The sequence below is a fragment of the Leptosomus discolor genome, chromosome 8 (genome assembly GCF_034619465.1).
Source record: "Leptosomus discolor isolate bLepDis1 chromosome 8, bLepDis1.hap2, whole genome shotgun sequence".
In the NCBI taxonomy this organism is placed as follows: domain Eukaryota; kingdom Metazoa; phylum Chordata; class Aves; order Leptosomiformes; family Leptosomidae; genus Leptosomus; species Leptosomus discolor.
This window is the reverse complement of record NC_141398.1, coordinates 61,549,219-61,576,847: the sequence shown is the minus strand read 5'-3', so window position 1 is coordinate 61,576,847 and position 27,629 is coordinate 61,549,219. Positions and strand designations below refer to the sequence as shown.

Here is a 27,629-nt window from a genome sequence, read left to right as displayed (position 1 = left end):
ACCACTGCACTTGTAATGCAGCAAACCAGCAAAAAAGTCGCTGTCCCTTTGTGGCCCCTGCCAGAGTGGTGTCACAGACCTGAAAAGCACCTTCTGCTCCAGGTGTCTGAAACATGGGGAAGACTTTCTCGTGTTATCCGTTACCACCAGAGACTCCTCAAAAGGCAGTGACAAAAGCACATGTAGCCCTCAGAAAAAAACCAGTAAAAACCATAATGGGGATACAGTAGACATACCATCGTCTTACACAGGAGGAAGAAATGCAGGGAGGCAGCTGCAAACCCCAGGCGCAGCCCTGCCACGAAGGAAGAGCGCTTCCCCCGCTGGCAGCGTCGTGCTGGCGAGGCCCCTCGGTGAAGCCTCCCCGAGCAGCACGTGCCGCTCTCCTGAACGGGTCTGACAGCCAAACACACCAGCGAAGTTCAAAACCAAGAAAAAACAAATACGTCAGAAAAGTGAATTTAAGCCTAGGTACATGTGTATCCCTGCTACACATCACTGTACATCACCCAAAACTACAGGAAAACAACAACAGCCAGCTAAATAATAAACAACGGCAGCACTGTATAATGCTGGAAGTTTAAATGTTGCAGCAAAAGGGGAAGGACCAGCCTGCTCAAGGCCGATGTTTTTACACATGAAGAAATTACGCTGAATAAATCAAAGCCAAGACACAAATTATTGTTGTGCCCTGCAAGAGGTCAACCCTGCCGGCTTCGAGGGGCACCCCTGGGTGCCGGGTGGTGCCTCCACCAGCACCCGCCAGGGCCGCCTGGCTCTGGCTTGTGGCACCCTGATGTGCTGCCCCCTGGGACACTCCTCAGCCCAGCTGCTGGCCTGGGGTGACGGGGCCACCCCACTTCATGTTCGAGTTGATGCTCTGACACCGTCACGGATCGGAGCAAATGGCAGACGAGAGCATCCGTTTCCCCACGCGGGTACCGCAGCTTCTCGCCCAAACCCGACTCCTGTCACTGCAGGGACTCCGGACCAGTGCCTCGTGCCTGCAGCCACCAGCACGCCAGTGGGGTGTGCCTGCTTAGTCTTGCTCAACAATGGGCTGGAAGAGTGTTTGAAATTAAATATCTTGGGTCAAAACGACCTGCAAAACAGACCGGAGGTTCCCTCGCTTTGCATTCTACTGTCTTACCCTTACTTGTATTTTTAACCTTTGAAACAGAATATGATGAAGAAATTCTTAAGTGTCTTGTTTGCTGTCAGTTTTTGTTGAAGAACCAACAAGCTTAAACGAAATTATCTCAAGTAATTTAAAACAGTAAAATATTTTTAAACTAAGATTTCCTTTCAGTGACTTGTCAAGGCTTTTAGTTAAAAAAAAAAAAAAAGGCAGCTTTTTTTTTAAGTGGTCAACAGACCATTTTCCCTCTCAGCTAGTCACCTTTTGCACTCTCAGTACCTGCAATGTCATAATCCTGGCGGACGTAGAGGGAAAGATAAGGTTTCTAAAGCAGAAAGACAAGGTAAACAAAATTTTCTAAAGTAAACAAAGATTTTCAAGATTGTTCTGTGTATCACAAAAGGGCACAGATGGTTTCTCCTCTCTGTTCATTCTGCTTTAAAGAAAACTCACAAACCGTACAACACTAGCCAACATATCCTTTCGAAACCGGAATGTTTTTCTACAGCGGAGCATCGCAGAGAAGCGGAACGGCTCTAAGAGCTGCTGTCCCCTCTGGGATGGTGTGGCAACACAACACGCTTTCACTGTCACCGTGACCTTTGGGAAAGCATGTTCCATGCCCTCGACTCCACTGGGCCGCTGAGTTCACAGATCGGTCACTTTTTTCCAGGAGGCTGGATTTAACTCTTAATGAAAAGTCTCCTGTTTCACTTTTTGGGTGTTTTGCAAGCGTTTCAGATCCTTGTGCTAACACGTGCAACAGCAACGCACCCCAGGTCTGAATCCAAGAGGCATTTCCAAGACCCGCACGTCCTCTCCTCTGGCTGGTGCTGCTTTCCTTTCTCAACGCCCTTAAGCTAAGGTCACTCTCCCTGTCTCTGTGTGCATTAACTGCAGAACGCCAGTTCCTCAGAGCCCTTTTCTGTAAGATTTAGCCACTCCAACAGCAATGATGGAGGAAAATCCTGTCTGAAACAGAGAGGAGGGTTGTGAAGGCTTCCGTGGCATGCCCCCAGCTTCAGCACCTTCACATCCCTGACAGTACATGCACCAGCCGACTGGGGCAGGCTCTCCTCCTCCTCCCTCCAAAGAGAAGTTCATCAGATCTTGCTTTTTCCTAACACAAAAAACTTTAACCCTTTAGAAGATTAAACAAAGTACAATTTCTGTTTTGCTCAGCCTAACTGTCCCCTTTAGGGCACATTTTCTCTTGCCAGTCACAGCTGCAATCCTTTTCCTACGACCTGTCCTTTCCATATGAGCAAATGCTTCATCCAAGCCCTCCACTTCATCCACCTTGTCAAGAGGAGACATGGCAAACAGACAAACACTCGCCCTTTCTCCTGCCCACCCCTTTCAACCAGCTCCCCTTCCCGATCCAACCTGGCTGAAACACTAGAAATCAATAGACAAGTTGGGACAGGTTTGCGCTGGCGCTCAAGGCAGCTCCTGACACACTGCAAAGCCTCTACGATATAAACAACGCAGTTGTTTGTTAAACTTGTCCCAATGTGACAGTATCTTCAGACGCTTACACAGCATTCCACTGCTGCAGACACTGACCCGAACCACGTACAAGTACGAAACGAAGCACGTGCCTAAGTATTCGGTGCTTCGGAGCCAGCACCTGCAAGCCCCGCGAGGCAGAGCTCTGCTGGACGCCGCAGGTACAACAGGGGGCTGGTCCTACCGCAGGGCAGCCGGGACTCCATAACCTACTACTGACGAGCCATGCGCGTCACCCCCGCAGCAGGGAGGAGAAACAAGAAAGTCACCGAGCTCGCCGCGGAACCGCACAGAGGGTCTGACGCTGCAAGGCAAATCCTGCGATGCAGAGGAGCCGCGAGCCCGACCGCGTTCACACATGGGAGGCAGCACTCACCAGCCTCAGCAGCGGGACACTTCCGGATGGTGAAGATCTGTCCCAGGTCTTCCTCTTCTTCGGGGAGACCCTTCTGGAGGCGCTGCAGCTTACGTAGGCTTTCGCTCCGCTGGTGCTTCATGGAGCGCACGTGCTGGATAAGGTTCAGCTTGGCCTTGGTGGAGTAGTTACAGAGGACACAGTGGTAATAGCAGCTTTCGCCCTCAACCCCGCTCTCGTGATGCTGAAGGTGCTGTGAAGAACAAAGTAGAGAGATGTGAATTTCCTTTATCATCTCCACTCTCCCTGGGTTAGTCCACTGTAAATTGCTAAAAGCCACCTGGGAATTAAGTAAGAAACCGCATTTTGACAAAGGCGCAGTAAGATCAAGCCTGTTTATTCTCAAGGTACGACGCACTCTCCTGCTTAGAAGCAAGAACAACATAACACACTGAAATGAGCGCAAGAGCAAAAATCAAGATAGGCAAGATCATCTTCTTCAGTGAAAGAAAATACCAGATCCAACATTAACAACTATTCACGGCCTACACATAGCTAATTCTTTCATATTTAAACCTCATCCTGGGAGGGGATCCAACTTCATGTCAAAGAGACAAAATTAAATTTGATAAATTCTCATTGAAAACTAAGAAGAATAAAACCAAAGCAATCCTAGAACACAATGAACCCATTAGATAGAGAGGTCCTGGAAAGAGCATATGGAAGGGGAGCGCAGAGCGCGTGCCATCCTATCCATCATCCAGCACGCCGTTCTTGGCATCTAGGTTTGACTCCCTTGGACCTGGAAGGAAGCAGCAGCCTGGCCTGGAAGACGGCCGTGACAGCGATCCAGACTGAAAAGCCAACGGTGAGCACGCAGCTGGGTATCCCTGCAAGAGGTTAGCGCTTGGAAAAAAAGTCTCGTCACACTCTGAAGCTGTGCTATCACAGCCAATATAGCTAATTCGAGAGTATTACACCTTGATTATTCGACAAAATCTATCAATTGTCTGGCACAGAGGTCCACGCTGCTAGGGAAACAAATAGCTATTTTATGTCATGTATCCCAAGGATGTGGCAATTATTTCTTAAAACCAGAGGGGAGAATTCACCGCTTACAGCTATGCTGGCTGCCACGGCACAGCCGCTCTCTGTTCAGTCCGGGCAGCGGCAGGGCTGAGAGTTCACAGTAACCTTCCCAATTCCCACAGCCAGGGCTTATCACAAGTTAAGGAAAAATGGATACCGACATCAAATGACACAAAAGACTCCTCAGCGAAGGCTGTTTGTGTTTCCACCACACACTACGTTTCAGCTAAGCAATAATCCATGCCGGCTCCTACTGTCCAACCTGAAGACCTCTTTCTGTCTTCTGGGTCGTCTCATGAAACTCCTTCCTCACCACACACTTCGCCCAGGGCACATAAGTAAGGTGATTTGGACAGGATCTCAAGGTTTGTCAATCAAAAATATTGCCTACGTGCAGCCAGGAGCTTCTGGTAAAAATTCTGACGTGTACTATCTCAGTTACAGCTAAGATAAGATTAAAGACACATATTACCCAGCGCTGTGTGCTTAGCTAACACAGAGGAAGGAGAGCCCTCTGAGTCTAGGAATGATTAAAAATAGGATAGGAGCTGATGCTGAGCCTTCTGATTGGAAGGGTGAGGGAAGAGAATAAATGTATTCTAGATCTGGCTAATTAGACTAGCCTCTTTTGGGATCGCGATGTATTTAATTAAATTCACTGTAATATTTGAAGAATCCACTAGGGCACTAATCCCACTGGTGCCCTCAAAAGATTTTTTGCTGTTTTCCCTCACAAGAAGTTCTTCTCCTCATTTCTATTGTTTGCATGCATTACCCTCTTCCTGAGCCAGAAAACGAGAAACGGCTGAAGACGTAAAAAGCCGAGGCTAGCGACCAGCTCGCGTGGCCTGGCTTACCCAGCCTTGCTCTGCCCTGCTTAGATCTGGTCTCGGCAACAAAACCTCCCCGCTGGCCCACCTCGCTGCAGGCTGGGGGTCTGGCTCCAGGAGACGCACGGCAAGCCCCTCTGCCGTCAGCCGAGCGGGGCGTCAGGGAAGCCCCCGTCCTACAAACACCGCGTTCAAGCTCAGAAAGTGCCAACGGGCTCAGCAGCAGCTTCTGCGAGGAGGCAGAGGAAACCCCTAGTGAGCAATTAGAGAAAAATCTGGTCACGGGTTCAAGGAAATATTAAGGACATGGTCTCTGTGGGAACCAGAACCATAGTCTATACTGCACCCATTTAAAAGGGGATTTTAGGAAAACATTTGTTTTAAACAGTTTAATAAATGTGTCCTTTTTTTCTGTTCTTTTGCTCCCACTCTGTGCATGCTCAAATATCCCCTGTGCGTGGGTGAAGCCTGGGCTTCACCTGCCTGTTGTGCTGGAGGAGTCAAGACCTGACGGTGCCTACACCAAGTCCACCCCGGACCCGGTGTGACATTGCACGCCCACCTGATTCACGTCAGTCCTCCAACGGAGGAAAGGAGCAGGCCAGAATAAGACACCATGATGGACGAGCAAGTACTAGCTGCAAGTTGCTGGAAGTGATGAAAGGCTGGACAAGTACGTGTAGTTATTGTCCATCATGCTGTTAAGCTTTCCCCTTGCGACAATTTACCCGTATCACAGAAAACAAATTCAAAATATTAAACCAGAACCTTGTTAGAAGACAAATCAACTTGAAAATCAAAGGAATATATTGTTCCTAGGAAAACCAACCAACTTCTGTCAGAGATCATTGATTTCTGCAAGTCTGGGAGGGTGTTTGCCCCCTCCCTCTCAACGATAGGAAACTTCCAACATCTGGTTCTTCACGCATGGCATGCAAAATATTGATCAGGTTTAGTCAAAGCTCCACTTTAAATCAGAAACAGACAGAGGAACGCTCTGATGGAAACCATACGGCTCACGAGTACAGCTTCCCGGGGGACGCGGGCTGTTCCTGTACGTACGCTAACTGCAGCACAACACCGTGCTGCTCACAACACCTATTCTTACACACAAATCAAACCAACTCCAGCCCACTTTCCATTCGGGAAGTGCTCCGGTCTCCGGGCAGAGCTGTGCTTTCGCTCCATGGTGCAGTGGTTAGTGCAGGAGGCTCCCGCTCAGAGACCTCATCTCCTCCATTTGCCACCTGCCCCCAACCTGCTCCACAGACCTTCCCCGTGGAACACCAGCCCCCCACCACTTACAACCCGCCCTGGTTTGGCAATTCCATCTCATCTCCAAGAGCTGCCTGCGGCGGCCCTGCCCCGCGCGCCCCAGGGCGGTCTCTGGGCACAGCCGCACAGCAGCAGGACGGCGACCAAACCCCCTGGGCTGGGGAACAACCGTCGGGGAGAGCCGCTGCCACACGGCCACCCGGCCCCGCCAACCACCGCCCTGCCAGCGGCCGGAGCCTCTCCCTTCGCTTCTCACAAGGGAAACGCTATTTTGGGGTGACTCTGAACCAAACCGCGCTTGCCGGGCGGCCGTGCTCCTGCCAGCAGCCAGGACAGCTTCAGCCCTGCCCCGCACCATCCGCCCGACGGGTGTCCCGGGCTCGTTTAGGGAGCAGTGCCTAACGACCTCCCCCTGCCTCTGGGTCTGGCTCCAAGAAGTCGGCACGTTCGGAGTCCGAACATAAAGACAGTCTAAATAAGCAAGAGAAAAATCGTACCTTGTGCTTAGACGCAGCGCGGAGCGCCGGGGGCCTGCAGACAGCCGTCAGTCCCTTTGGGGACCGCACTGGGCACAGCCCCCGGCCCCCCAAGCACGAGAGGAGGGAGCGGGAGGCGACTGCGCGCGGGCGGCACTCGCACCAGCACGGCCCTCGGCGAGGGCAGGAGAAGGGGGCGCGGGCGAGAGCCCCCATGTGCTGGGACAAGACGACCACGCGGGGCTGATGGACTGTCTGTCCAGCCCTTGCTCTCCAACATCTGGCTCGGAATTGTTTTCTTCTAATAAATAATAGCATAATAAATGTTCACCGTGTATGACTACGGAAATCTAATTTTTAAACAAAGTAAGGAATGACGCTATATTCAGATTTTCCTTCTCCCCACCTCCATCCTTTGCACACCCCGAACTTTGTTTATTTTACCATCTATCTTTTCTCCATCTAACACTGCCTCACCCACAGTATTTTTCAATAATCAGGGAATTTAATGCGACAGCTGTATTAATCTGTCTGACTGCAAGCGGCCCTCCTCACTCCCATGCCGTGCGCTCAGGCTACGTTCCTCAGAGATGAGATTGTTGCAGCCAGACTGAGGATCCACGTTGCTGCTGTTGTGAACTCTCCAGCTGAATACCCTTGTAGCTGTTGCTGTAGCTAACGGTCGATGTTCCTAAAAACTTCTGTATGTCTTTTAAATGTTAAAAGATGTTAAATCTCGATCTGCTCAAAACCTCTTCGGTGTTAGGTTTATCACAGCCACCACAAAGAGCCTGATTCCTACGGCAACACGCACGGATAATCCTCCCTACAGTGCCCTGTTGCCAGAAGGCACAATGTTATTTTCCAGGCCCCATTCACTATGTTTAGTGGGTCAGACACTGTTCGGGGGGACAGCTGAACTGTAGCCCCAGCTCATGAGGGAGACGCAACAACCACTTCGAACTCTCTTTTGATGTTTATTATTCATTAGATAAAAGGCCCAACTTCCGTGCAATCTTAACTCCATCTTGCACAAAGCTACCCCTTTGGAGGGCCCTAAAAGCTGCTCAGGATGAAGCCATGCCGACAACAGTGGGAACCTCACGAGCCTTTGGTCTGCAAGCCGTAAGGCCAACCATCTCTGCACACGGCGAGATCCCACCTCCGCCCTCAGCAAGTCTCGATGGTACAAAAAGCAGCAGAACATGCGAGAAGACTCTCTGCAGGCTCCAGGACGGCCCTCTTCCTCTGCAGACCTCAAAACGACAACAGGCAAAGAAAGAAACTCCGCAACTGCCCCCAACAATGGGCCCGGGCGCTCCTGCTCCCCTCTCTGGGGCACAAGGGTTTCCTGCACACACCAAGGTGTCTGCAGGCGGAAAAGCTGGTGAGGGAATGGGCCTGGGGGACAAAAACCAAAGTGGGAAAATAATCTCATGAACTCTCTGCAGCAAACAGAGAGCCAACACTAACAAAAAGAAAACCCTTCCCACCCCCCCGTGGGCTAACGGGATCACCAGCCGCAGCAGCGACCAACCAATGCCAGGTCTGCAGAAGAGTGCTAGCAGGGACAGCCAAAGCGAGTCCACCGCCCCCTTGTTTACACAAACATCCTTTTTGCTTATATGGATACCTGATAAACAGCCTGGAGAAATCTCTTCCAAACCACTTCTGATCACTTTCTCCAGCTGGCTCTCACGTTACAGGACATCCCTGCCACAAAACCAGAGGCCACTCAACTACCGAGAGCTTCTTTAAGAAAAAGTTTTCGGTCTTGAACAGCTTGAGAGGAGGTTTTTTCCACATGTAATGCTTCTTGCCACTGAACTCAGCACGACGCCTGCTCTTTTAGAATGGGTAAAATTAGTAGTGATTTAACAGAACTGACAGATGCAGCTGAGGAAGAAGAAGCCAAAAAACTGCTGGAGAACAAAAGCCACGTACAGAAGCATCACTGCAGACTTGCACCACTGCCCTTCTTGTGAGCACCTACAGTCGACCAGCATCGGTGACGAGCCCCAGGGCTAGCGGGACCCCTGTTAAGCCCTCGGCAGCACCAGAACCAGGGGAGCACCCCAGAGGTCACGTCAGATTTTGAGCCATGCAAGATTGCTGTGAAAGCCAACACCAGCCCACACTCCCATGTTCAGGAGGAGGTGCTGGAGGCACGCCAGCTCTATGAGCACATCCTCAGCACAGAAGGATGCCCAGGGATTGACTCTTCCTCAGGGTGAAGTCAGATGTGGGTAATTAGTAACAGGCTTGGTAGGCAACATTCACATGCCAGCAAGAAATGCGCCTGCAACAATGCGCTCCCGGGGAGCCAGGCCAGAGCTGGAGGGGAGGCTACAGGCTGCCATGGAAAGGGACCAGACCCTGCAGCAGACCTCAGAAGCGTCTCTTGGCCCCCATGTGCCTCTGATCTGCTGCACGAGATAAATCACACAATCCTGGAGGAGAGGAATCTGAATTTTTAATGAAAGTCATGTGGATGCAGCTGTCTGATCCCGGTCTGTTCCAAGTACTCCATAAAAGTCAGAGCTGGCCCATCCGTCTTGCTCTCCTTTCACACCTGCAACCCCGGCTGGAATTTCCTGGAGCGGACGGAGACGCAGGGCGGACGCTCACGCAGTGAGAACACATGCTGGCTACGCGCTGGAAAGGGCTGGTGTGCTCATGGCTGCCCCCCGGCCCAGATGTTTTGAAAGGAGGAAAAAAATTGCTTCTCCATACAGCAGGTTCAAAAGATGAACTTCTGCTCTTTCATATTCCACCAATGTCCTGCAATTGTTTGCTGCTTCTGAAGAAGCAGCGTTACAAAACCCTCCCCTCCTTCCAGCCTCTCCGGCTCCTTGCCCAACAGCTCCTTCATGGAACTCGCCAACCATGGAGTTCAGACGCGTGCGCCCACAAGTTTTTGCAGTTTAGCTTGTGGTAACTGGAACCGCCTAATAGCAAGCATCACTCCACCGCTTCCAGCTAAAGCTTCCTCAGTATCACCCGAGCCCTTAAAAACACCACCACAAAATGAGGACAAGCAGACTTTCACAGAATCACAGAGTGGTTTGGGTTGGAAGGGACCTTAGAGATCACCTCGTTCCACCCCCTTGCCATGGGCAGGGACACCTCCCACCAGACCAGGCTGCTCCCAGCCCCATCCAGCCTGGCCTTGGGCACTGCCAGGGAGGGGGCAGCCACAGCTGCTCTGGGCAGCCTGTGCCAGGGCCTCACCGCCCTCATGGCGAAGAATTTCTTCCTAACCGCTCATCTAAATCTACCTCTTTCAGTTTGAAACCGTCAGCCCTCGTCCTGTCCTTTCCTCCCCACCTCTCCTGCAGCCCCTTTCAGCACTGAAGGCCGCTCTAAGGTCGCCCCGGAGCCTTCTCTTCTCCAGGCTGAACCACCCCAACTCCCTCAGCCTGTCCTCACAGGGGAGCTGCTCCAGCCCCTGAACATCTCTGTGGCCCCCTCTGGACCCGCTCGAGCAGGTCCGTTTCTGTCTTACGCTGGGCCCCCAGAGCTGACGCAGCCCTGCAGGGGGGTCTCACCAGAGCGGAGCAGAGGGGCAGGATCCCCTCCCCCGACCTGCCGGCCACGCTTCCTTCAGTGCGGCCCAGGAGGCCATTGGCCTTTTGGGCTGCGAGCGCTCATCGCTGGGTCACGTTCAGCTTTTCACCCACCAGCACCCCAAGTCCTTCTCCTCGGGGCGGCTCTCAACGCACCCCTCGCCCAGCCCGTACCTGTGCTTGGGATGGCCCCGACCCAGGTGCAGGACCTTGCACTTGGCCTCGTTGAACTCCATGAGGTTTGCACGGGCCCACCCCTCCAGCCTGTCCAGGCCCCTCGGGATGGCCTCCCGTCCCTCAGGCACGTCGGCTGCACCACACAGCTTGGTGTTGTCGGCAAACTTGCTGAGGGTGCACTTGATCCAACAGCCCGTATGACGAACAAAGACGTTAAACATTGCCGGTCCCAGTACCAACCCCCGAGGAACGCCATTCATCACTGATCTCCACTTGGACATGGAGCCGTGGACCGTGACTGTCTAAGTGCAACCACCCAGCCCATTCCTTATCCACCATCAGTCAAATCCACGTCTCTTCAATCTAGAGACAAGGATGTTGCGCAGGACAGTGTCAAATGCTTTGCACAAGTCCAGGTAGATGACAGCAGTTGCTTTTCCCTTATGCACCAACGCTGTAACCCTGTCATAGAAGGTCACCAAATCTGTCAGGCACGATTTGCCCTTAGTAAAGCCATGTTGGCTGTCACCAATCACCTCCTTATTTTCCATGTGCCTCAGCACAGCTTCCAGGAGGATCTGCTCCATGATCTTGCCAGGCACAGAGGTGAGACCACCTAGCATGTAGTTGGTCTTTGTGCCACAAATCTGGATTTTGATTTATTTTTTGGTTTCTGATCCCCATTTTTCTTTCTAAAAGTCCGGAATTCTAGTACTCCCTCCTGCTGAAGAGGCTGAGATACTTGATGCAAGTCCCCGAGTCACATGGAAAGGCTTGAAGAACAGCACCAACCACCTCAATTAACAGCCAGGCCCTACAGCCCTGCTTCTGCATCTGTGTGTTCCACGCCCTCCAACTCTGCCTGGAGTTAAGTGAATGCCCCCGGTATCATGACGGGGCTGACGCAGACACAGCGAGCCCCAGCAGGCAGGTGTGGAGCCGCCGAGCAGAACCGAGAGTGGCTGCGCAGTGCCCCCGACCACCACACCACAAGTCCCCGAATGCAACGCTGCAAAGACAGAGGGAAGCAAGACCAAGGAGTTTCCCCAAAGAGGAGCCCAGCAGCAACACACAGGGCAGCTGAGCAGAAACCTGCCGTACCTGGGGGAAGGTCAGTAATAATTTATGAGGCACAGAAATTCTCAGCAGCTCCAAGTAACAGCTGATCGCCCTCGCAGCACGGGAAAGGGGCTGGCCCACGGGGTCTGACCCAGGCAGAGGCTATGGGCCACAGGCGCTCTCCCCACTGGCCACGAGGCTGCTGCTTGCCATGCTGAAACGCTTTTGGATTCCCCACAAATGACCCCAAAAGCCACCCAGCAAACTGGGTTTGCTCCACCAGCCCTTGAAGTCTCATTAAAAGCCAAATATTGTTCAGCCTAAAGATGGAGAGCTCAGCATGGATTTTACTGAACGTTAAATCAACCAGCAAGCGTAGCCAGCAAACTCTGTGGCACTTTAACTTTAAATAATGCAATAATTATTGAATTTCCTTTTTATAACCGAAGTGCTGGAATGTAAACAATGGGGCTGTAATTGCAGGAAGGGGGGATCAATAGAGGCAATCGTTTTCAGCCATGTTAATTGTAAATACAATTGCTCCAAGATGTCAGCCTCGTTCTTCTCGCTCCCAGAATCATCCTAACGGATGACAGAGTCCAACTTTCCCATTACAGCTGTTCGTTCCTTTAAGAGGTTCTCAATCAGGTCTGATCAATCTGTCAAGATAATGCATGGAGTAAGTAAGACTCTTCCAAACACAAGCTCCCAATCAATAGCCTGGACCTGCTTAATGAGGAGGGGCTAAAGCCCAGAGGGAGGCAACAGTCCCAGCTTCTGCTCGGGTCTGGCAGCTAACTTCTTCATGGGGCCTTGCTAAGCCGATCAGCTCTTAACGAGGACATTGTTTATGAAGACTGTGATGAGCAGCATCCCCACATATTCACAGTCCCCCAGGGTCAGCGGGCAAAAACCAACAGAGATTAACAGAAAATAAGAGCCAAGAAAGGTTGAACTTTTATTCACCCCCTCGCCTCACCACCTTTTTAATTGTGCAATAGACCTGAAAGTACTAATTAATCATTTGTTAAAAGCGATCCCCAAAGATGAAAATCTGTGTGGGACCAGGAAAGTATAAAAGCATCACTAAGATTCCTCCCATGCACTCGAGGAAGAACAAAGTCCACAGAAAAGCCTGCTCTTGCCCAGCTGTGCCAGCCATCCCCTTCCACCCCAGGAGAGGCACCGAAGGACCGGAGGCAGCACGACGGCACGCCAACTGGAAACCTCCCAGAGGGAGGGTGGAGATGCGAAGGGACTTAAGGTGGCAGTCAGAGATGCCGTTCTCCACCTGCACTGTTTAACTCTGCAGCACACGGGTATCCCTTCGTACAGCTGGGCACTGCGCGAGACGCTCACCGCGCAGAGACGGCTGAGCAGCCAAGAACAGGAGAGAAGAGAAAGGTCTCACTGCACCCGGGGTCCTTCCTACAGCCGTGAAACTTTCTTGTCTCTCGCCACTGCATTACGAAGGCTGCAGTCACAACAGATCTACTCCGGGGCAACTGCAACTTCAGAGAATTTTCCAGATCCCCGAAATCTTCACAGCTCTCCCCAGGGAGGCACAGGCGTAAGCACTGCTATATGTGGAGATGAATACAGGAGTGTGTGTATTGATCTGGCTAATTATAGTGGTAAAAACAAAGCACAATTGAGAGTACATTTCCTATCAGCTGCTCCGAAAAGCGCTGCCCTCAACCTTGCGTGCTCCTGCTCTGGCCATGGCTCCTGCCGCAAGACCCGCGACAGCCCTGCAAGTCTGCAAGGGCACCTGCCGCTGCTCGCTTGTGCGCCTCGGGCAAACGGGAACCCCACAGACTTCACACGAAGCATCCCCTCCTGCTACAAACGAGGGACGCGAGGGACGCCCACTGTGAGCCGAGCTTCACACGGAGGTTGCTGCAGAGCAGCACAGTGGTTCGGTGACGGTGCGGTTCCTCTTGCAAGTTCACCAAAATCTGAATCAATGACATTTTGCTGCTCCTCAGGAAAATGTACAGTTTTGTTGCTTCATATTTTGCACGGATGTTGTCATCCCTGGAGAAATACGATAGAAAAGCCGTACTTTGTTTTCAAAAACAGTGCCTGCAAAGTACTGTATGGACAGCAACTGGATGAAGTTACAAAAACAGACAGAAAATTTTTGCCATGACTCTGCAACGTCACTGAGGTGATGGCCAGGTCTTCCAGTCTGTTCCTTTCTCAGCGCTGGGGACAGCCAAGAGCCAAGGAATTCATGGAGCCTTATCTTTCCCAGGGTTAGGAAAAGAAATGCAAAAAGAAGACAAGACAGTAGCCGAAAGCAGGCTCCACAATCCCGCTACCCAGTTGTTTTTTCTTCTTTAATATGTTTTGTACATATACTTGAAAATAATGAGTTCAGCGTGAGTTGTTAAGCTGTGAACACTCGGGTGAAGCAGAGCAGCCTGTGAATATGGAAAGTCACTGGATAAAAGGCAAATTATATAATAAAAAGGGCTGGGGGGAACCTGAAAACACAGCAGGATAAAAATCTGTTGTCCATATTGTAATTATATGGCTGTTGAGTGATTGAAAAAGGCTTTCTGTAACACAGAACAAGACTGGGACTATCCGTACAGGTGATGTATTATTTCCTCCAGCAGCGATAGGAATGATCCCCACGTTAAGCTGCGAGGGGTCTCCGAGGAGGCTCTGCGTGTTCGGAGGCACCGCACGTAACACGTGCTTGGTCTTGTGCTGCTAACGCCGGCTCAGACTCAAAGCCACTACCCAAAACCCTCTCAGTGTGTGTGCCGTGCGCAGCCAGGGACCCTTGTAATAACGCTCCATAAAACCATGTGGGAAATCGAACCGGCCACAGAAAACCACACTGAGTTCACCTTATTTAATAAAATACTACAGGCACAGATTAACTTCCCTCGCCCAGTATTTATTGTTTCATCTATCTCTAGAGAAGTTACAAGCGCTGTGATAGACTGAAGATTTCCTTGTTTTCATACAGCTTCTTTATAACTTCCTACAGCAATGTACCACACTGAATCCCAACAGATAACCATACAATAACAGCAACGATACACAAGACAATTTTTTAATCCTCTCCATAAATCGAAGAATATCAATATCAAAGAGATGGATGACACAACCTCCCCTCACAGAAGCCAACAAGGATGCATTTAGGAACAACAGACCAAGCTCATCCTTCGTCCACAGTCCTGACAGAGAAACATTTGTGAGAAATGATTTCCACTTTCTCCAACCAACTAGAGGACTCTGTGCAACCTTGGCCAATGAAAGCCTGAACCCTGTCCTCCTGCCCCGCTGCAGCAACACGGAAATGCACACCCGCAGACACGAAGCCGTCGGCCCTTCCAAAACTCCACCTGCCGTGGCGCACAGCGGTACCTCCTCAGCAGGCAGGTCACCAGGATCATCATCACCAGCCTCCGCTCTCAGCATCCCCCACAGCACCAGCCTTCTCTTCATCCAATGCCCCTGACCAAGCTGGGCTTACAGGGCCAGCCCCGGACACAGGTGAGTCCTTGACAAAGACAAGGCACCCTCTGCACTCTGGGGCATGTTAAGAGCTGCTTCAACAAGAGGGAGGCAGGACAGCAGCGGCGGTGGCATAGCTGTGACAGTCTGAAGATGCAGGTGACGCAAGGATTTCCAAGAGCAGGCGATATGGGAGGAGGGAGAACCAAAGGGAAGTGCGATGAATTAGTATGACAGAGAATGGAAGCGAGGAAATATATAATATTCCTTGAGTCCTGAAGGTGAAGTGAAAACAGGCAGAGCAAGGTTAAGCCAGCGAAGCCCTCCCAGCAGAGTAGCTGCTCTTCAGAGGTGTAGACTGCAGGGCTGGGCACCACGCTGGGCAGCCAAGATTACAGCCTTTGATGCAGTTGTGCATCAGTCTACCCAAAACACAAGGACAGGAGCACCATCTGATTTCAGACAAGCACTGTGAAGGTAAGTTCATTAAGCGTCTGTGAAACACTCAAACGGAACCCAGAGCACCACAGAAATGCCCATGAGAAAATACATAATTCTTCATTCAGTGAAAGCTTTGGATTGTATTAGACAAAGCCTGGGGCAATGTAATGAGAGAGGAAGATAAAAAGAAACAGAATTACTGACTCACAGAATGAGGCAAGAACCCTACTAGAAAAATATGTATGGAAATACTTATAATTAAAAACTATAATAATGCCTGCACACAAAGGACTGAATTAAGGCAACCTGAAGTCTGATGTTTCCTACGTTTAAGATGGTTGTGAGAGCTTCCACGAACTGAACGGACATTAATGTGTCTTAAGAACTGTGTATATAAATCCAGGCAATTGCTCCTTGCCCCACACCACTGAGCAACTACCCTGTGAGGAAAGCCACCAAGTTCTTGGTGAGGAGAAGCCTTCCAACCACAGCCTCCTCCAAATGTAACTGGAAGATCTCTTCAGTCTAGAATCACAGAATGTCAGGGGTTGGAAGGGACCTCGAAAGATCACCTAGCCCAACTCTAGGAGCAGGACCACCTAGAGTAGGCCATGCAATGGTACCGAGCACACGTCTGCAGGCCTGGTTTCCACCAGGAAGGACATGTCAATGACCCCTAACGATTTACAGCAGCAGAACCGTTTGGCTCCTATGTTGCATCCATGTCCTCCGAGCAGCTGCAGCCTGTGAGCGGACTGCACTTTGCCACTCCAACTTCATCCGCAACAGGATCCTGGCTTGCAAGACTGACAGGAGCAGGGGCAACATTTCTCCATAACCCCAACAATAACTGGCACGGTAAGTCCAACCCCCACCCTCCGCCCTGAGACACCCCGAGAAGCCGGGGCTGGCACAGCCTCCCATCCTTGCCACAGACTTTTCCAAGCCTCTCAGTGGAAAAGCTCAATATTTCATACCAGCTGTAGATCTTCTGCTATTCCCCCATCACTAGCTGACACCTGCACAAGACATGAAAGTACAGAAACTAAACGACCTGTACTTTAATGTCACAAAACTAAGAGCTGGCACGGCTGTACAGAGCCGGGGAGCAGCCAGGGGATGTTGACAGATCCGGTGGCACTCTTGGTACAACTGCCCAACCATCATGCAGACGGGAAAACTAACCTGAAACAAAAGGGACAGCCCGAGATACCTCCTGGCCCTTCCCTACCTGTCAGTCTTCATTCCTAAGCAATTTAAGCCCACGGAAAGATGTTGAGTCATGTGAGGAGAGCAGGAGCCAAGGAGGGGGGCTCAGGGTCAGAGCATCCCTCTTGCTTTTCCATGTTCTTCCTCACACCGGCTGCAGAGCCTGCACACCGGCTGGGGCTTTTTCCGAAGGGCAAAACAGCTTTGTGCAGCTCTGAACTTGCAGCAAAGAACCTTTAACGAGGCAAAACACTCCAGTCTCGATGATGAATATAAAACAACCCAAAGTTTCCTTCAAATCATTAGAAATCCCCCACGTGACAGTCTTTTCCTTCCCCCATTCTTTTTCCTTATCAGTTTCACGGTAACATGAAAAGACAACAAGAAAAGTCTCAGCGAAAGCTTTGCCAGCATAAAGATAAAGTGTAAGGGCTTATTTGACATGAAAACACGATGGGGATGCATTGCGTTTAACCCTGAGATGCGCATCCTGAATTAAATAACTGCTGAGACAACTGGGAAACAGGCAAGGCTTCAGGACTACTGCAGCCCACGGGCGCAGCGGACCCCACCATGCTGGAAACTTGGGTCTCCAGCTAAATGAGCAGCACACTTCTATGTGTCACTCCCAGTTTTATGGCCTCGGTACAGGGTAGAGCCATATGACCCTTACAGTGAGATTTCAGTTCAATCAGTTCTTTCTACCTCATCCATGAGAAATTAAACCAGTAACAGGACCACGGTTGGCAAGCACCTGCGCATGAGGCTTCCTGTAGTAAAGGCCTCTTTCATTGTTAGGAAAAGCCCAAACAAAATCCAGTGCTCACAACCCGAAGCTAAATAAATGCAGACATGAAATGGTGCATGTATTTTGAAGAAGGTCAGTAGTTAACTCTTCAAACAAAAGGATACTTTCTAAGGTGAGATTTTATAACTGAAAGCAGAAGTTTGAGAGACAAGCCAAAGTACAAGGTAAGATACCGCAGCTCCTCTTCAGGTCAGACTGTAATGGTCCCTCCTGGGTTTTTTACAACAAAGATGACCCCCGCCCCCCCCTTGTTTTGCTCTCGAGTCCATGGCTCACACAGCACTGAGTACAACGCAAACACTGAGGAGGGGTTCAGTCCCTGGACCTGTTTAGATTCCTACTGAACATAAAGCTCTGGCTTCCCAAGCTCATACAGTGCTTGCTTTCTGCGCAACTGCAACACTGATGGTAACGTTTGTGCGAAATTTCCTACCTGCATCTAAAAGCTAATTCCATTGCAGTACACTTCTGCAGCGGGATCTACCAGAGACCAGAATTGTGGTGAATATTAGCTGCAGCTATTCCCTCCCAGATAGGCTACAAAAATGGAAAACACAGAGCTTGTACAAGTACACTGAAGCAAGCAGAACAACACCCAAGATGATAAATGCCTCTGCACTTTGGTGCTCCCTTTGTTCAAGGCCATCTGCATCCTTGTATTCGCCACATACAGGTACAGAAGCTCCTGGGAAAAGCCAGGCACAGGGTTTATTTGTTTTAGCAATTCTGGATCTGCAATCCACAATGTAAAGTCTGTAGGGACATATGCAGGGTAAATGATAAATACTACCAAGGCAGCACTAATCAGCATTAAGAGTACTTACTGACCGCTGCAATTCAGAAACAAAATAGAAGCAGCAAGGTCTTTTTTGGGAGCAGTGTCCACCCACAGCAGAGAAGTATGAAGAGATGACAGATTTCTAAACCACATTTATGAAACTGCATTGTAACTCCCTTTACTCCAGCAGCCTTAAGATTCTCATTTCTGTGACTGTGCGGGATTAACTTCTTCGCAAAGACACTTGCTTGGGGTTGGCGTCAAGAGGCCAGTACGCAGGTTTCATGTCTTGCTAATCCACTTGCCCAGCCCGGAGCCAGACGTTTTAACAGGTCTATCTGGGCATTGCAGTGCACGCTCCAGAAAACCCAGATAAGTCAAAAACAAGGAGGTGTGAAAACAGTAAAAGCAAGGTTTTTACTCTGTGGGACTACGGGAAACGTACAGAGGCGGACAGAAGGTGTCTGTAACACAGACCCCATGACATGAAAACACCATCTGCAGAAGCGCTCCGAAGTCTTTACATCTCTCGCCCCTATGATCAAAGCATACTCGAGCACCAGCACTGGGACAGCTGGTCTTCTCCAGGAGACTTCTAGCAGAGCACATGCATCGGCATCCCCCCATTTCTAGCAACGGAGCTGTGGTCAAGAGCCAACGCTATTCAAGAGTCCTGTCCTCCTTCATGCCTCCTCCGACAGGCATCGGTCAAGGGTTCAGCAGCAGGTACCACAAGCAGGTGCACTCTGCAGCCACCCGCAGAAGCACAATCGGGTCCTAACACGACATACCTGTGTGCAACACCCCCAGCGTTACGAAATGGTCCCACAATCGCTGTGGATGTTACAATTTAAATCTGCAGTTCCCAAACGGGGACACCCTCAGGCTTTTTGCTGGAAAGGATGAAAGTCACTTCTGAAGGGAGGACAGCATTAGTCACCCGAGGAGAGCTCCCAGCTATTCTTCACTCTTCTCCTTACCCCGCCTAAGGATCCTCCTTTCCCTGGCACATACAAGAAGACTACAACAACTCTTTGAGAGAGTTTCAAAAAAAAAAAGAAAGGATGTCTGATCCAGCAAGTCGGGACCTGCTGAACTGGGGGTTTCTCTGCAGCACAGGCTGAGCGACAGGAGGACAGCTGGAGGGGGACAGCGCTGCACGGAGGCCCGGCATGAACCCAGACAAGGGGACAGGACCTGCCTGCCTGCACCATCACCCAGGTGGCACCCAGAGGCTTTGCCACAGAGTGAGCTGTCACCCACAGCCCCTCACTGTGCGGGCATCTGACAGGATCCTGTCTCAGCCCTCGCACAAGTCCTTCCTACCTCTTCCTTCCACCCCCTTCACCGTTCTGCTACTTTTAGCTAAACCCACCTCCCAAAACGTTTTTGCCATGACCGTGCAGCTCCTCCCCTACCCGCACTCCCTTTCTTGCTCCTGACCGAAGAGCTCATTGATGCACACCCCAACAGCAGCCGCTGGCACGAGCTCAGCCTAGTGCCCAGCCTTTGCGTGGCACCAGCACCGCCCCGGTTCTGCAGCTGGCCCAGGGACACCAACAATGGGGAGCAGTGAAGCCCCTCACCCCTTGCAGACGTGGGCAGCTCTCGACGCACTGAGGGGCAGCGAAGTGGCCCCATGCAGAGGGTCCCCAGAGGGAGGGGGGCTGGCGGGTGCACTGGGACCCCACGAGCTGCCAGCGAGCGCCCGCCGGGGGGTGTCCGGGCTGCCCGAACTCGCAGCGCACGGGGAGCCCGCCAGACGTGGGTGCTCCAAGGCAGCCGTCGCCGCACGCGCCTCGAGCTCCGGCAGCAGAGCTGCAAGACGCCGTGCCAGGCACGCTCGCTGCCGAGAGACGAGTGCTCCTTCCCCACCAAAAACCCCGAGGCCTCCTGCGTGTATGCTAACCACAACCCTTTGAGAGGCTCGTGTATTTACAAACTGAGGCATGTTGAAATCAAAGGGGATACCATATGACATAATTCACATTAAAATGTCAACAGGCTGACAATTTATAGAGTCAATCCACCGAAGGTGGGGAGAACTAAGACGCGGTAATTGTTTAATTCCCGCTTAAACCAACAGCAGCTTTACCTTCAAACGCGGTACAATGTGCAGGGTGCTGTCAGCCAAGTGATGCCAGCGGTGGCACTCGGCCAGGAATTAGATAACCGCGTTAACTATTTATAGGCATCGCTCAGCAGCAGCGAGCCGGGCGCAGGGCTGGGGAAGGCAGGATGGGGCTGGGAGAAATGCAGCTCCAGCCCACTCCACGGCAAATATTTGCCGTCAGCAGGAGGACAACCTGTTTTTCAGGAAGGCACTGTCCCTCTCGCTAGGGCACTCGAGGCACAGTCCCCAGCCTCCGCGGCCGAGGGTCCCATCACCGCACCTCGCCGGGGCACGGCCCACCTTCTCCTCAGGAGGAGACGACACCAGGCTCGGCGCTCCGAGGGCACTGGCTAATGAACCTGCTTGTACCGTGCCCAGCACCGAGTGTCCCCGACCCTGGCTGGGACCTGCAAACACCATGGCAGCGAAACAATGGAGGTACGAGGTGCCCCAGTCATAAATTACTTTAGGGCACATGTGAACTTTTTACCCCAGGTAGATCGGAGCGGCTCTGCCCGTATCAAATACATTGCGCTGTTCTGAAAGATGCGACACCAGGCCTCCCCAGCTTGCTGACATCCCTTGCCCACAGCCAGGCTGCTGGCAACTTGTCTCGTAGCCTGTAAGAACGCATAAGGACGGCATGAGAGAGAAACGTGCACCACTGGGAAAAATTTTACCTGGATAAACCACAGCCAATAAATTTTCTATAAATGCCAGCTAATGCTGTCCCTTGGAGAGCGATGGGAAGGGACTGTGTGGACTCCAGAGTCCTCTGCACAGACTCACTGTCTGTACATAAACAGTAACACCTCATTCTCTCTTCTACCTCATTAACTGAAACGCATTAAAACAAGTGTGCATTGGGAGCAGAAAATGAGACTGTTAAACCAAGCTGATATAATCCTCATCAGCTGTGGGAAATAAGAACACATCCATTACGCTGAATCAAGCGCACCAACTGTGATTTACCGATACTGTTAAGACCCCAAGAACGATGTTGTTCTCCCGCCACTGTCTCTGTCCTGCTCCTCTCACACTGGGCAGTTCAATCCGCTGTCTTCAGGGCTGTCTTGTGTGCTATACCCAGAGCACCGGGGTCGCTTTCCCCATTCCAGAAGCCACCCTCCAAGCATAGTGCTGTGGGCCTTGGTCCAGCAGTGCAGACAGCGAGCGCTGTACAAGTCTCCTGTTCCCAGGAGGTATCCGCTCAGTGAGCAGTAGGGGAGCCTCTGACTCTGCGAGTATGAAAGTGGAGTAAGAGGCCAAGCCAGCAGAGCACAGGCCCAGAAAACGAGATGTTTCAGAACCCCAGTCTCAAACCGGGACATTTGCATGGGGCACGGCAGCGTTCGACAACGGCAGGCTTTCCCTCGGGCGACACACACGCTGCTGAGGCATTTGCACCCCGTCTTCACGTTACCAGTCTGCAGAACAGCACGAAGGGGAGAAGATACCACAGCACCTGCGTATAGAACCACCACCAGTGACACCACTGTGTCATTACAGGTGTCCCCTAACCCCCTAGGCTGGTGGTCAATTGCAGCAGTAGACTGGGTTGGGGGGGTCTCCTCAGAGGCAACAAGAGCTGTCATGCAGTGAGCACCGACATTCAGCAGCAAGGGACCAGCTCTGCATGAGGATAAGGAACTGTCCCCTTTTCCTGGGGGGCAACCAGGACATGTCCCTGCCCTTACAAGCAAAGACTTGCTCGAGATGCTGGAGAGACGCTCGTTTCTTCTTGCCCCAGGGAGCCAAAGTAAGGGAACCCTCCGGGCGGCACAGGAGAGGCTGGCTGCGGGAACCGGACAGACCACATTCGCGTCTGACAGACGCGGCTTCAGACCCTCCACCAGCCTTGGGTTTGAACCGCTGACCTTACCGGAGCGGCTCAGGTTTCCAACTCTCCTCTCCTTACAGCGTTTCTGGGGTGCCCTCTCCCCACGCCTCCGCCGCTCCCCTGTACTTACAGCAGGAACGTACGCAACCACTCCAGCACTCACATCTGCTAGCTTGGAGTTCTTAAACCAAACGTAACTATTGAACAGCATTTCTCCCCGAGCGCAATCTGTTTGGAGCGCGGTCTAGACCCGGCTCTCTGGGGCTCGTTCCTCAATACGCACCTCGGGGAGCGAACAGGACACACCAGGGGCTAAACCAGCAGCCTCCAGCAGCCTGTGCAGGCATTTTGAACAGGGTCCATGAAGTCTGTTTAACCAGCATGATGTGTGCAACAGAATCACAAAGAAACAGGCATTTAAAGTGACATCTGTTGGATTAATTAGCTGTGTAATTAGCCTCCCCTCTGTGGAGATAGGCTTTGTTACTGCTGCCTGAAACTTCCCCAGGTGATTTTCTTTGTAACCATCGTTCTCCAAGCATGAGAAAGAGAGGAGTGGGTGGGACAGGGCTGTAACGCCTGTTCGGAACGAGAGGCAGGAATAAAGTCCAGAGGCCATGAGGCAGCTGGAGGGCAATAGATGGCAGCGGGTCAGAGGACCCTAACCGCCACACAACGTGGTGAAACCCAAACAGGTCACGTGCAGCAATCCCTGCAAATTCCGTAACCGCAGGCGGGCCTGCGCAAGGGATAAAAGGAAGTGAGACAATTCAGGTTTTTGCATTCTCCCCAACTAGATCAGGGCACCCTGGCCTCTGCCTCCTGCATCAGCTCCCCGCTCCCCACCTTGCGAGCACTCGCGCTGACCAGGGGGGAGCCCAGGCAGGCCCGAACAGCCGTGCGACAAGGCACCGACTGCGCCTCTACCCGAGCCGCCGCAGCCCGCTCGTCTGGGCAGAAAAATTCTGAGCTAATGCTCAGGACAGAGAGGAAACCAGGATCCTGGGATTAACTGCACTCCGCTGACAATCCGATGGCCAAGTACAAGTACCTCCTCAGAAAACCACCTCCCTGCTTTAAATACAGAACAAGAGAGGGGAGGAAGGAATCAGGGCATTCGCTTCTGGTGTCAGGAAAAAGCAATGTAACAATGGAGCTGTACGGCAACTCCAACATAAATCAAACCAGTACCTAAGCAGGTGTTTGCACTGCAAGCCCATCCCAGCCACTTTTCCACATCGTGACACAACGCCCAGACTGTTAATGCCTCACAGCTCGCGGCAACAGGAAAGGTTCGAAATACGGTAGCGGGAAGGAGTTTTGGAGTACGGCGATACAGCACCGCGAACAACCGACTGGATCCAATACTTGCTCGTTGTCTCCACTCTGCAGAGACACACCAAGGCCCTGCCAGAGCCACGCGAGCTGGGGTCTGCTCCTAACACATCACCAGCACGCTGGCTTACTGCGTCCCGGCAGAGGGATCTGCAAACTCCTGGACGGCAGCAAGGGGCAAGCGGGTATCACTAAGCTTTCAAATAAACATTCACTACCATCTTAAAGGCTGCTGCCGCCCCCGGGTCCGGGCAGCCCCAGGCACTGCCAGCACAGCAGAGCACAGCCTGGCAGGCCCAGAGCTCCCTGTGCTAGCTCTGGCCATAGGAGTGACGGTGCCCGCAGGCCAGTGCAGGTGGCCGCATGCTCCCGGGACGGGACGGCACGCTCTGCCCGCAGCTCTGCGGTGTGGGCGGCAGTCTTTGGCGGAGAGCAAAGTAACCTGGAGAGAAGCGCCTTCAAACAGCGGCAAACAGGTTTACCAGAGCTTGTCCAACCATCCCCAAAGGCACAGCTTTCACAGAACCTGTTGCACAAGTGCAACTTATTGCCTAATTTGAGCTGCAGAACTTGATGGCACGCATTACAGTGCGAGGCCAGAAGTTTTAGGACTGGCAAGTAACACCAAAAGAACATTAAGTTACGTATCATACACACAGTATTTAATGTAATTCAATGAATTTCCTAGGAAACAGCAAACATAGAACCTCCCATGCTGCTTCCACAGTAATTGTGGGACTTTTAACAGTTACAAAATTTTATTCAGAAAGAGCTCAGTTATCTCAGGAGAGAAGACGACCAAGTGCCTCATATCCTGCTTGCACTAGCACAGCCTAACAGAAACCAGCAGTTTCACACCATGTCACAGGGAACAGGTTGGTGAAAGCACCTTATGGCCTCCTTCCCAGCTTGCAAATCAACCCACTGCTAGAGATAGCTGTTAATGAATGGCCATCCATTATTTAATAAGCTCACTGTCATCAAAGAGCCTGCAGCTGCACTGCTGTTACCTGGCCAGGAGTGTTGCCCACAGTGCTGAAAGCCTGACTGTACCCCAGCTAGGAAAAAGAATGCAAAGCATTTCCCAGGTCTTGGAGGCACACTACCCAAAGAGAAACAGGACCTTCCAGACAGGAGCACAGGATCATCAGGCAGGGAACCACACGAGCACAGGTTTCAGCAGACACCGGCAAGCAGGGGCTGCCAAGCCCTGCACTGCAACTCCGCTGGCCAGCTTCAGCCTCATACTACGCTGTCCCCCCATTGCTCTACCTGCTCGCACCAGCACTCTTTACACCCAGGCTCGTTCCAGCCCTACCCGCCTGTCTTCAACTACACGCATGAGGTGCCTGCAGGAACATCGGGACAAGACTGACGGCAAGTGTCTCGGACAAATCTCACTTCAGCTCTGCGGGCCGGAGCTCCCTGTCGCAGTACTGACTGCAGGCAGGAGCGTCAGCGGACACACACACTTCTGTGCCAGCCTGTGCTTGCAGTGGCTGATCACCCGGAAAAGAAATGCAGGTCTTTCAGATCCAGACCAGCATCCCTGGCACACACTCACCCTCCACGCTTTCCTCTGCGGAGCAGCAACCTCCCACATCAGTACAGGAGGGACAGCGGGTCCCTGACAGCTTACATCAACACCGCAAGGTCTGCTGGAGCTTCTGACAGCAGCTCTACATCAGAGCAATGACCATAACCACCTTGTCCTCACCCTGAAAGTCTGTACAACAAGCATCACCTGAAACGGGAAAAATTCTTGCTTTGAAATTTAAATATTCATCCACATGTTCCAAAACTACTGGGATTAAAAAAAAATGAACCATAAGCACAGACACACACGACTGGCATCCCACACGGGGAAAGGTCATACAAGATTCACACTGACACCTCATCAAAACCACGACATCTTGTTGCAAGAGAACAGCGGAGGTCCAGGACAGCTTCGCAAGACCCTTCTTCCTCCCCTGCGCTCAGCCTCTCCCTGCCAACCCCCCACCTTGCCGAACCGGAGAAACACCAAGCCCAAGCAGCCGTCTGCAGTTGTTCACAACTGACTGCTACAGAAGCTGTGAAAAATTGTCAGTTTACGCAGATTAGGATAAAAGCTTGTCAAGGTGTTTTTTGGTTGTTTGGGTTTTTTCCTTGGGTTTTGTTTGTTTCTGATTTTTAACCCATTCTCACAAACACTTTGAATTCTAAATCCTGTTTACAGAGAGCTTTTAGCTATACCTTTTGGCTAACTCCTAGCTCCTGCTGTGGTGACCGCTTGCTCCCATGCCAGTTGCAGTCTCCCTCATCTGTTATTCAAGCTGCTTTTACAGGGTGGTTTCTTCACTAAGCTGTTGGTTGCACATGGCTCAGTACTTACTGGAAAGCCGTTGAAAGAAAAATCTGAGTGACTGAAGTCCATAAATAAAACATAGAGCAAAGCAGTGCTGCGTATGCTCAATAGTTTTGATTTCAACCCTTTCAAAAAGCAGTATAGAGAAGGCGTAGATTTTGTGATCCTATACTAACACGCTTTATTATTAAACACCTAAAGGAAGGTAAAAACCTACTTTAATGCCAGGGAGATGTGATGGAGCAATCTGTCACTCAAACGTGCAGTCCCCAAAAGGGAGGTTTCTGAAAGGGTTACAGAGATCGCAGGTGGTTTTTTGTATTAAAACACTTGGCAATCCCACCAGGATGCGAAAGCAGAATCAGATCTTAGGGGTTTGTTCCTCCTGTAACTGGCTGTACTGTGAAAGGCAGTTTTGTGTAGAAGCCGCCTGAATTTCTTTAAGCCTGGAAGATGGCAGAGCGCACAGAGCTTGCCGAGAGGTGATGCTGGGGCTGGGGCAAGGGATGGCCCAGCCGGGGAGCTGAGCCAGGAGCTCAGCCCACCAGGCACAGAGTCAAGCTCCAACCCCCCCCTCAACTCAGGCTGACGATGCACGCAGACCAGAATGCAGTTCACAAAGTTGCTCTGGCTCTGGCTCCAGCAAGCCTCAAAGTTCATTCCAGACTTTGGAATGAAAGTACGCTCTAGTCCTCAGAACCGCTTCGGTTCACACGCTCAGCTTTTGTTATGAGTTTATCCAGACCGGAGGATGGCAGACTTGAATGAAAGGTTTTAGAGACCAGCTTTAAAAACTACTTTGCGGGAACACTTAAATGGGTATTCACTTGTGAAGCTGCTGTAGGAATTTTAACTTAAGACCTTGTAGGAAATCAGCTAGAAGTCCCTTATACTCTATAATTTAAACAGGCTTCTGGCACAATTTGCTTTGCCTGTGAGTGTAATTCAGAGCTCTGATGCTGAATCTGGAGTTCAAAAGATAAACTTGCTAAAATAAACCTAAAGCACACAGAAGGCAGACAGTGAGTAAATCAAAGGTTAACACAGCTCCAAATCCTCTGCCACAAGCATGACAGACTCTTTGAGGGCAGCTTTACCCCAAGAACCTTAAAAACGCAGAGATTGAAGGAAGTTTTTGATAAAAATCAAAACCCGAACATGGTTCCTTTTGCCGATTTTAAATCATGTGGGTATTCCAAAGGTGAATCACAGGAGCTATTCACGGCTCTGGCAAGGCTGAGCTGAGCTCTCTGGCAGGCTGCAGGGTCCAGAGGCTGGTGCCGGGCTGATGCCAGGGGCTGCCGGCAGAGCCACCACTCGCTGGCAACGGCCAGGGCAGTCTCCTGCCGCCCTCTGTGTGACAGAAGACAGACCTCTGCCAGAGCTGCAGAAGGATGGACGAGGCACGGTGCTCTCCAGACTTCTGGTAGGCCGATTAAAATGCACTGAGGATAGAAAAATCAAAAAACTTTCCACTTTAGTCGCCTGTATCTTAGAGTCAAAAGCCAAGAACTCCTATCTGCTTCTCACTGATGCCATTCATTTTCTGATTTTCTTTTTCTTTTTGAAGTTGAAAAGCCAAGCTCCTTCTTTAAAACTCAACCTGACAAAACATAGAGCTTTCCTACACTGAAGTCCTAAGGAAACATCTACTGTCAGCCAAGTGGTGGGGTGAGATGACTCTCAGCTCTACCTTACTGCAGAACTATGGCATGCTTAACTCGCACTAATTCAAAAAGGAACAGTAACCAGATTTTAATAAACTAGCACAAATTTCCACTAGCAGTGAGATTTGTGAAACAGGGCAGAT

The 27,629-nt window shown here is 51.3% G+C and overlaps 1 protein-coding gene across 3 annotated transcripts in view; it reads right to left on the bottom strand.

Moving 5' to 3' along the window:
* The window catches only part of ZFHX3 (zinc finger homeobox 3), a 112,864-nt gene that overhangs the window by 72,300 nt on the left and 12,935 nt on the right, over nucleotides 1–27,629 (bottom strand). For all 3 annotated transcript variants that reach the window (XM_086469187.1, XM_086469184.1, XM_086469186.1), the window contains one exon: nucleotides 3,024–3,255. In XM_086469187.1, coding sequence (XP_086325313.1) covers nucleotides 3,024–3,255 — 232 coding nt within the window. The remainder of the gene's footprint in view (nucleotides 1–3,023; nucleotides 3,256–27,629) is intronic.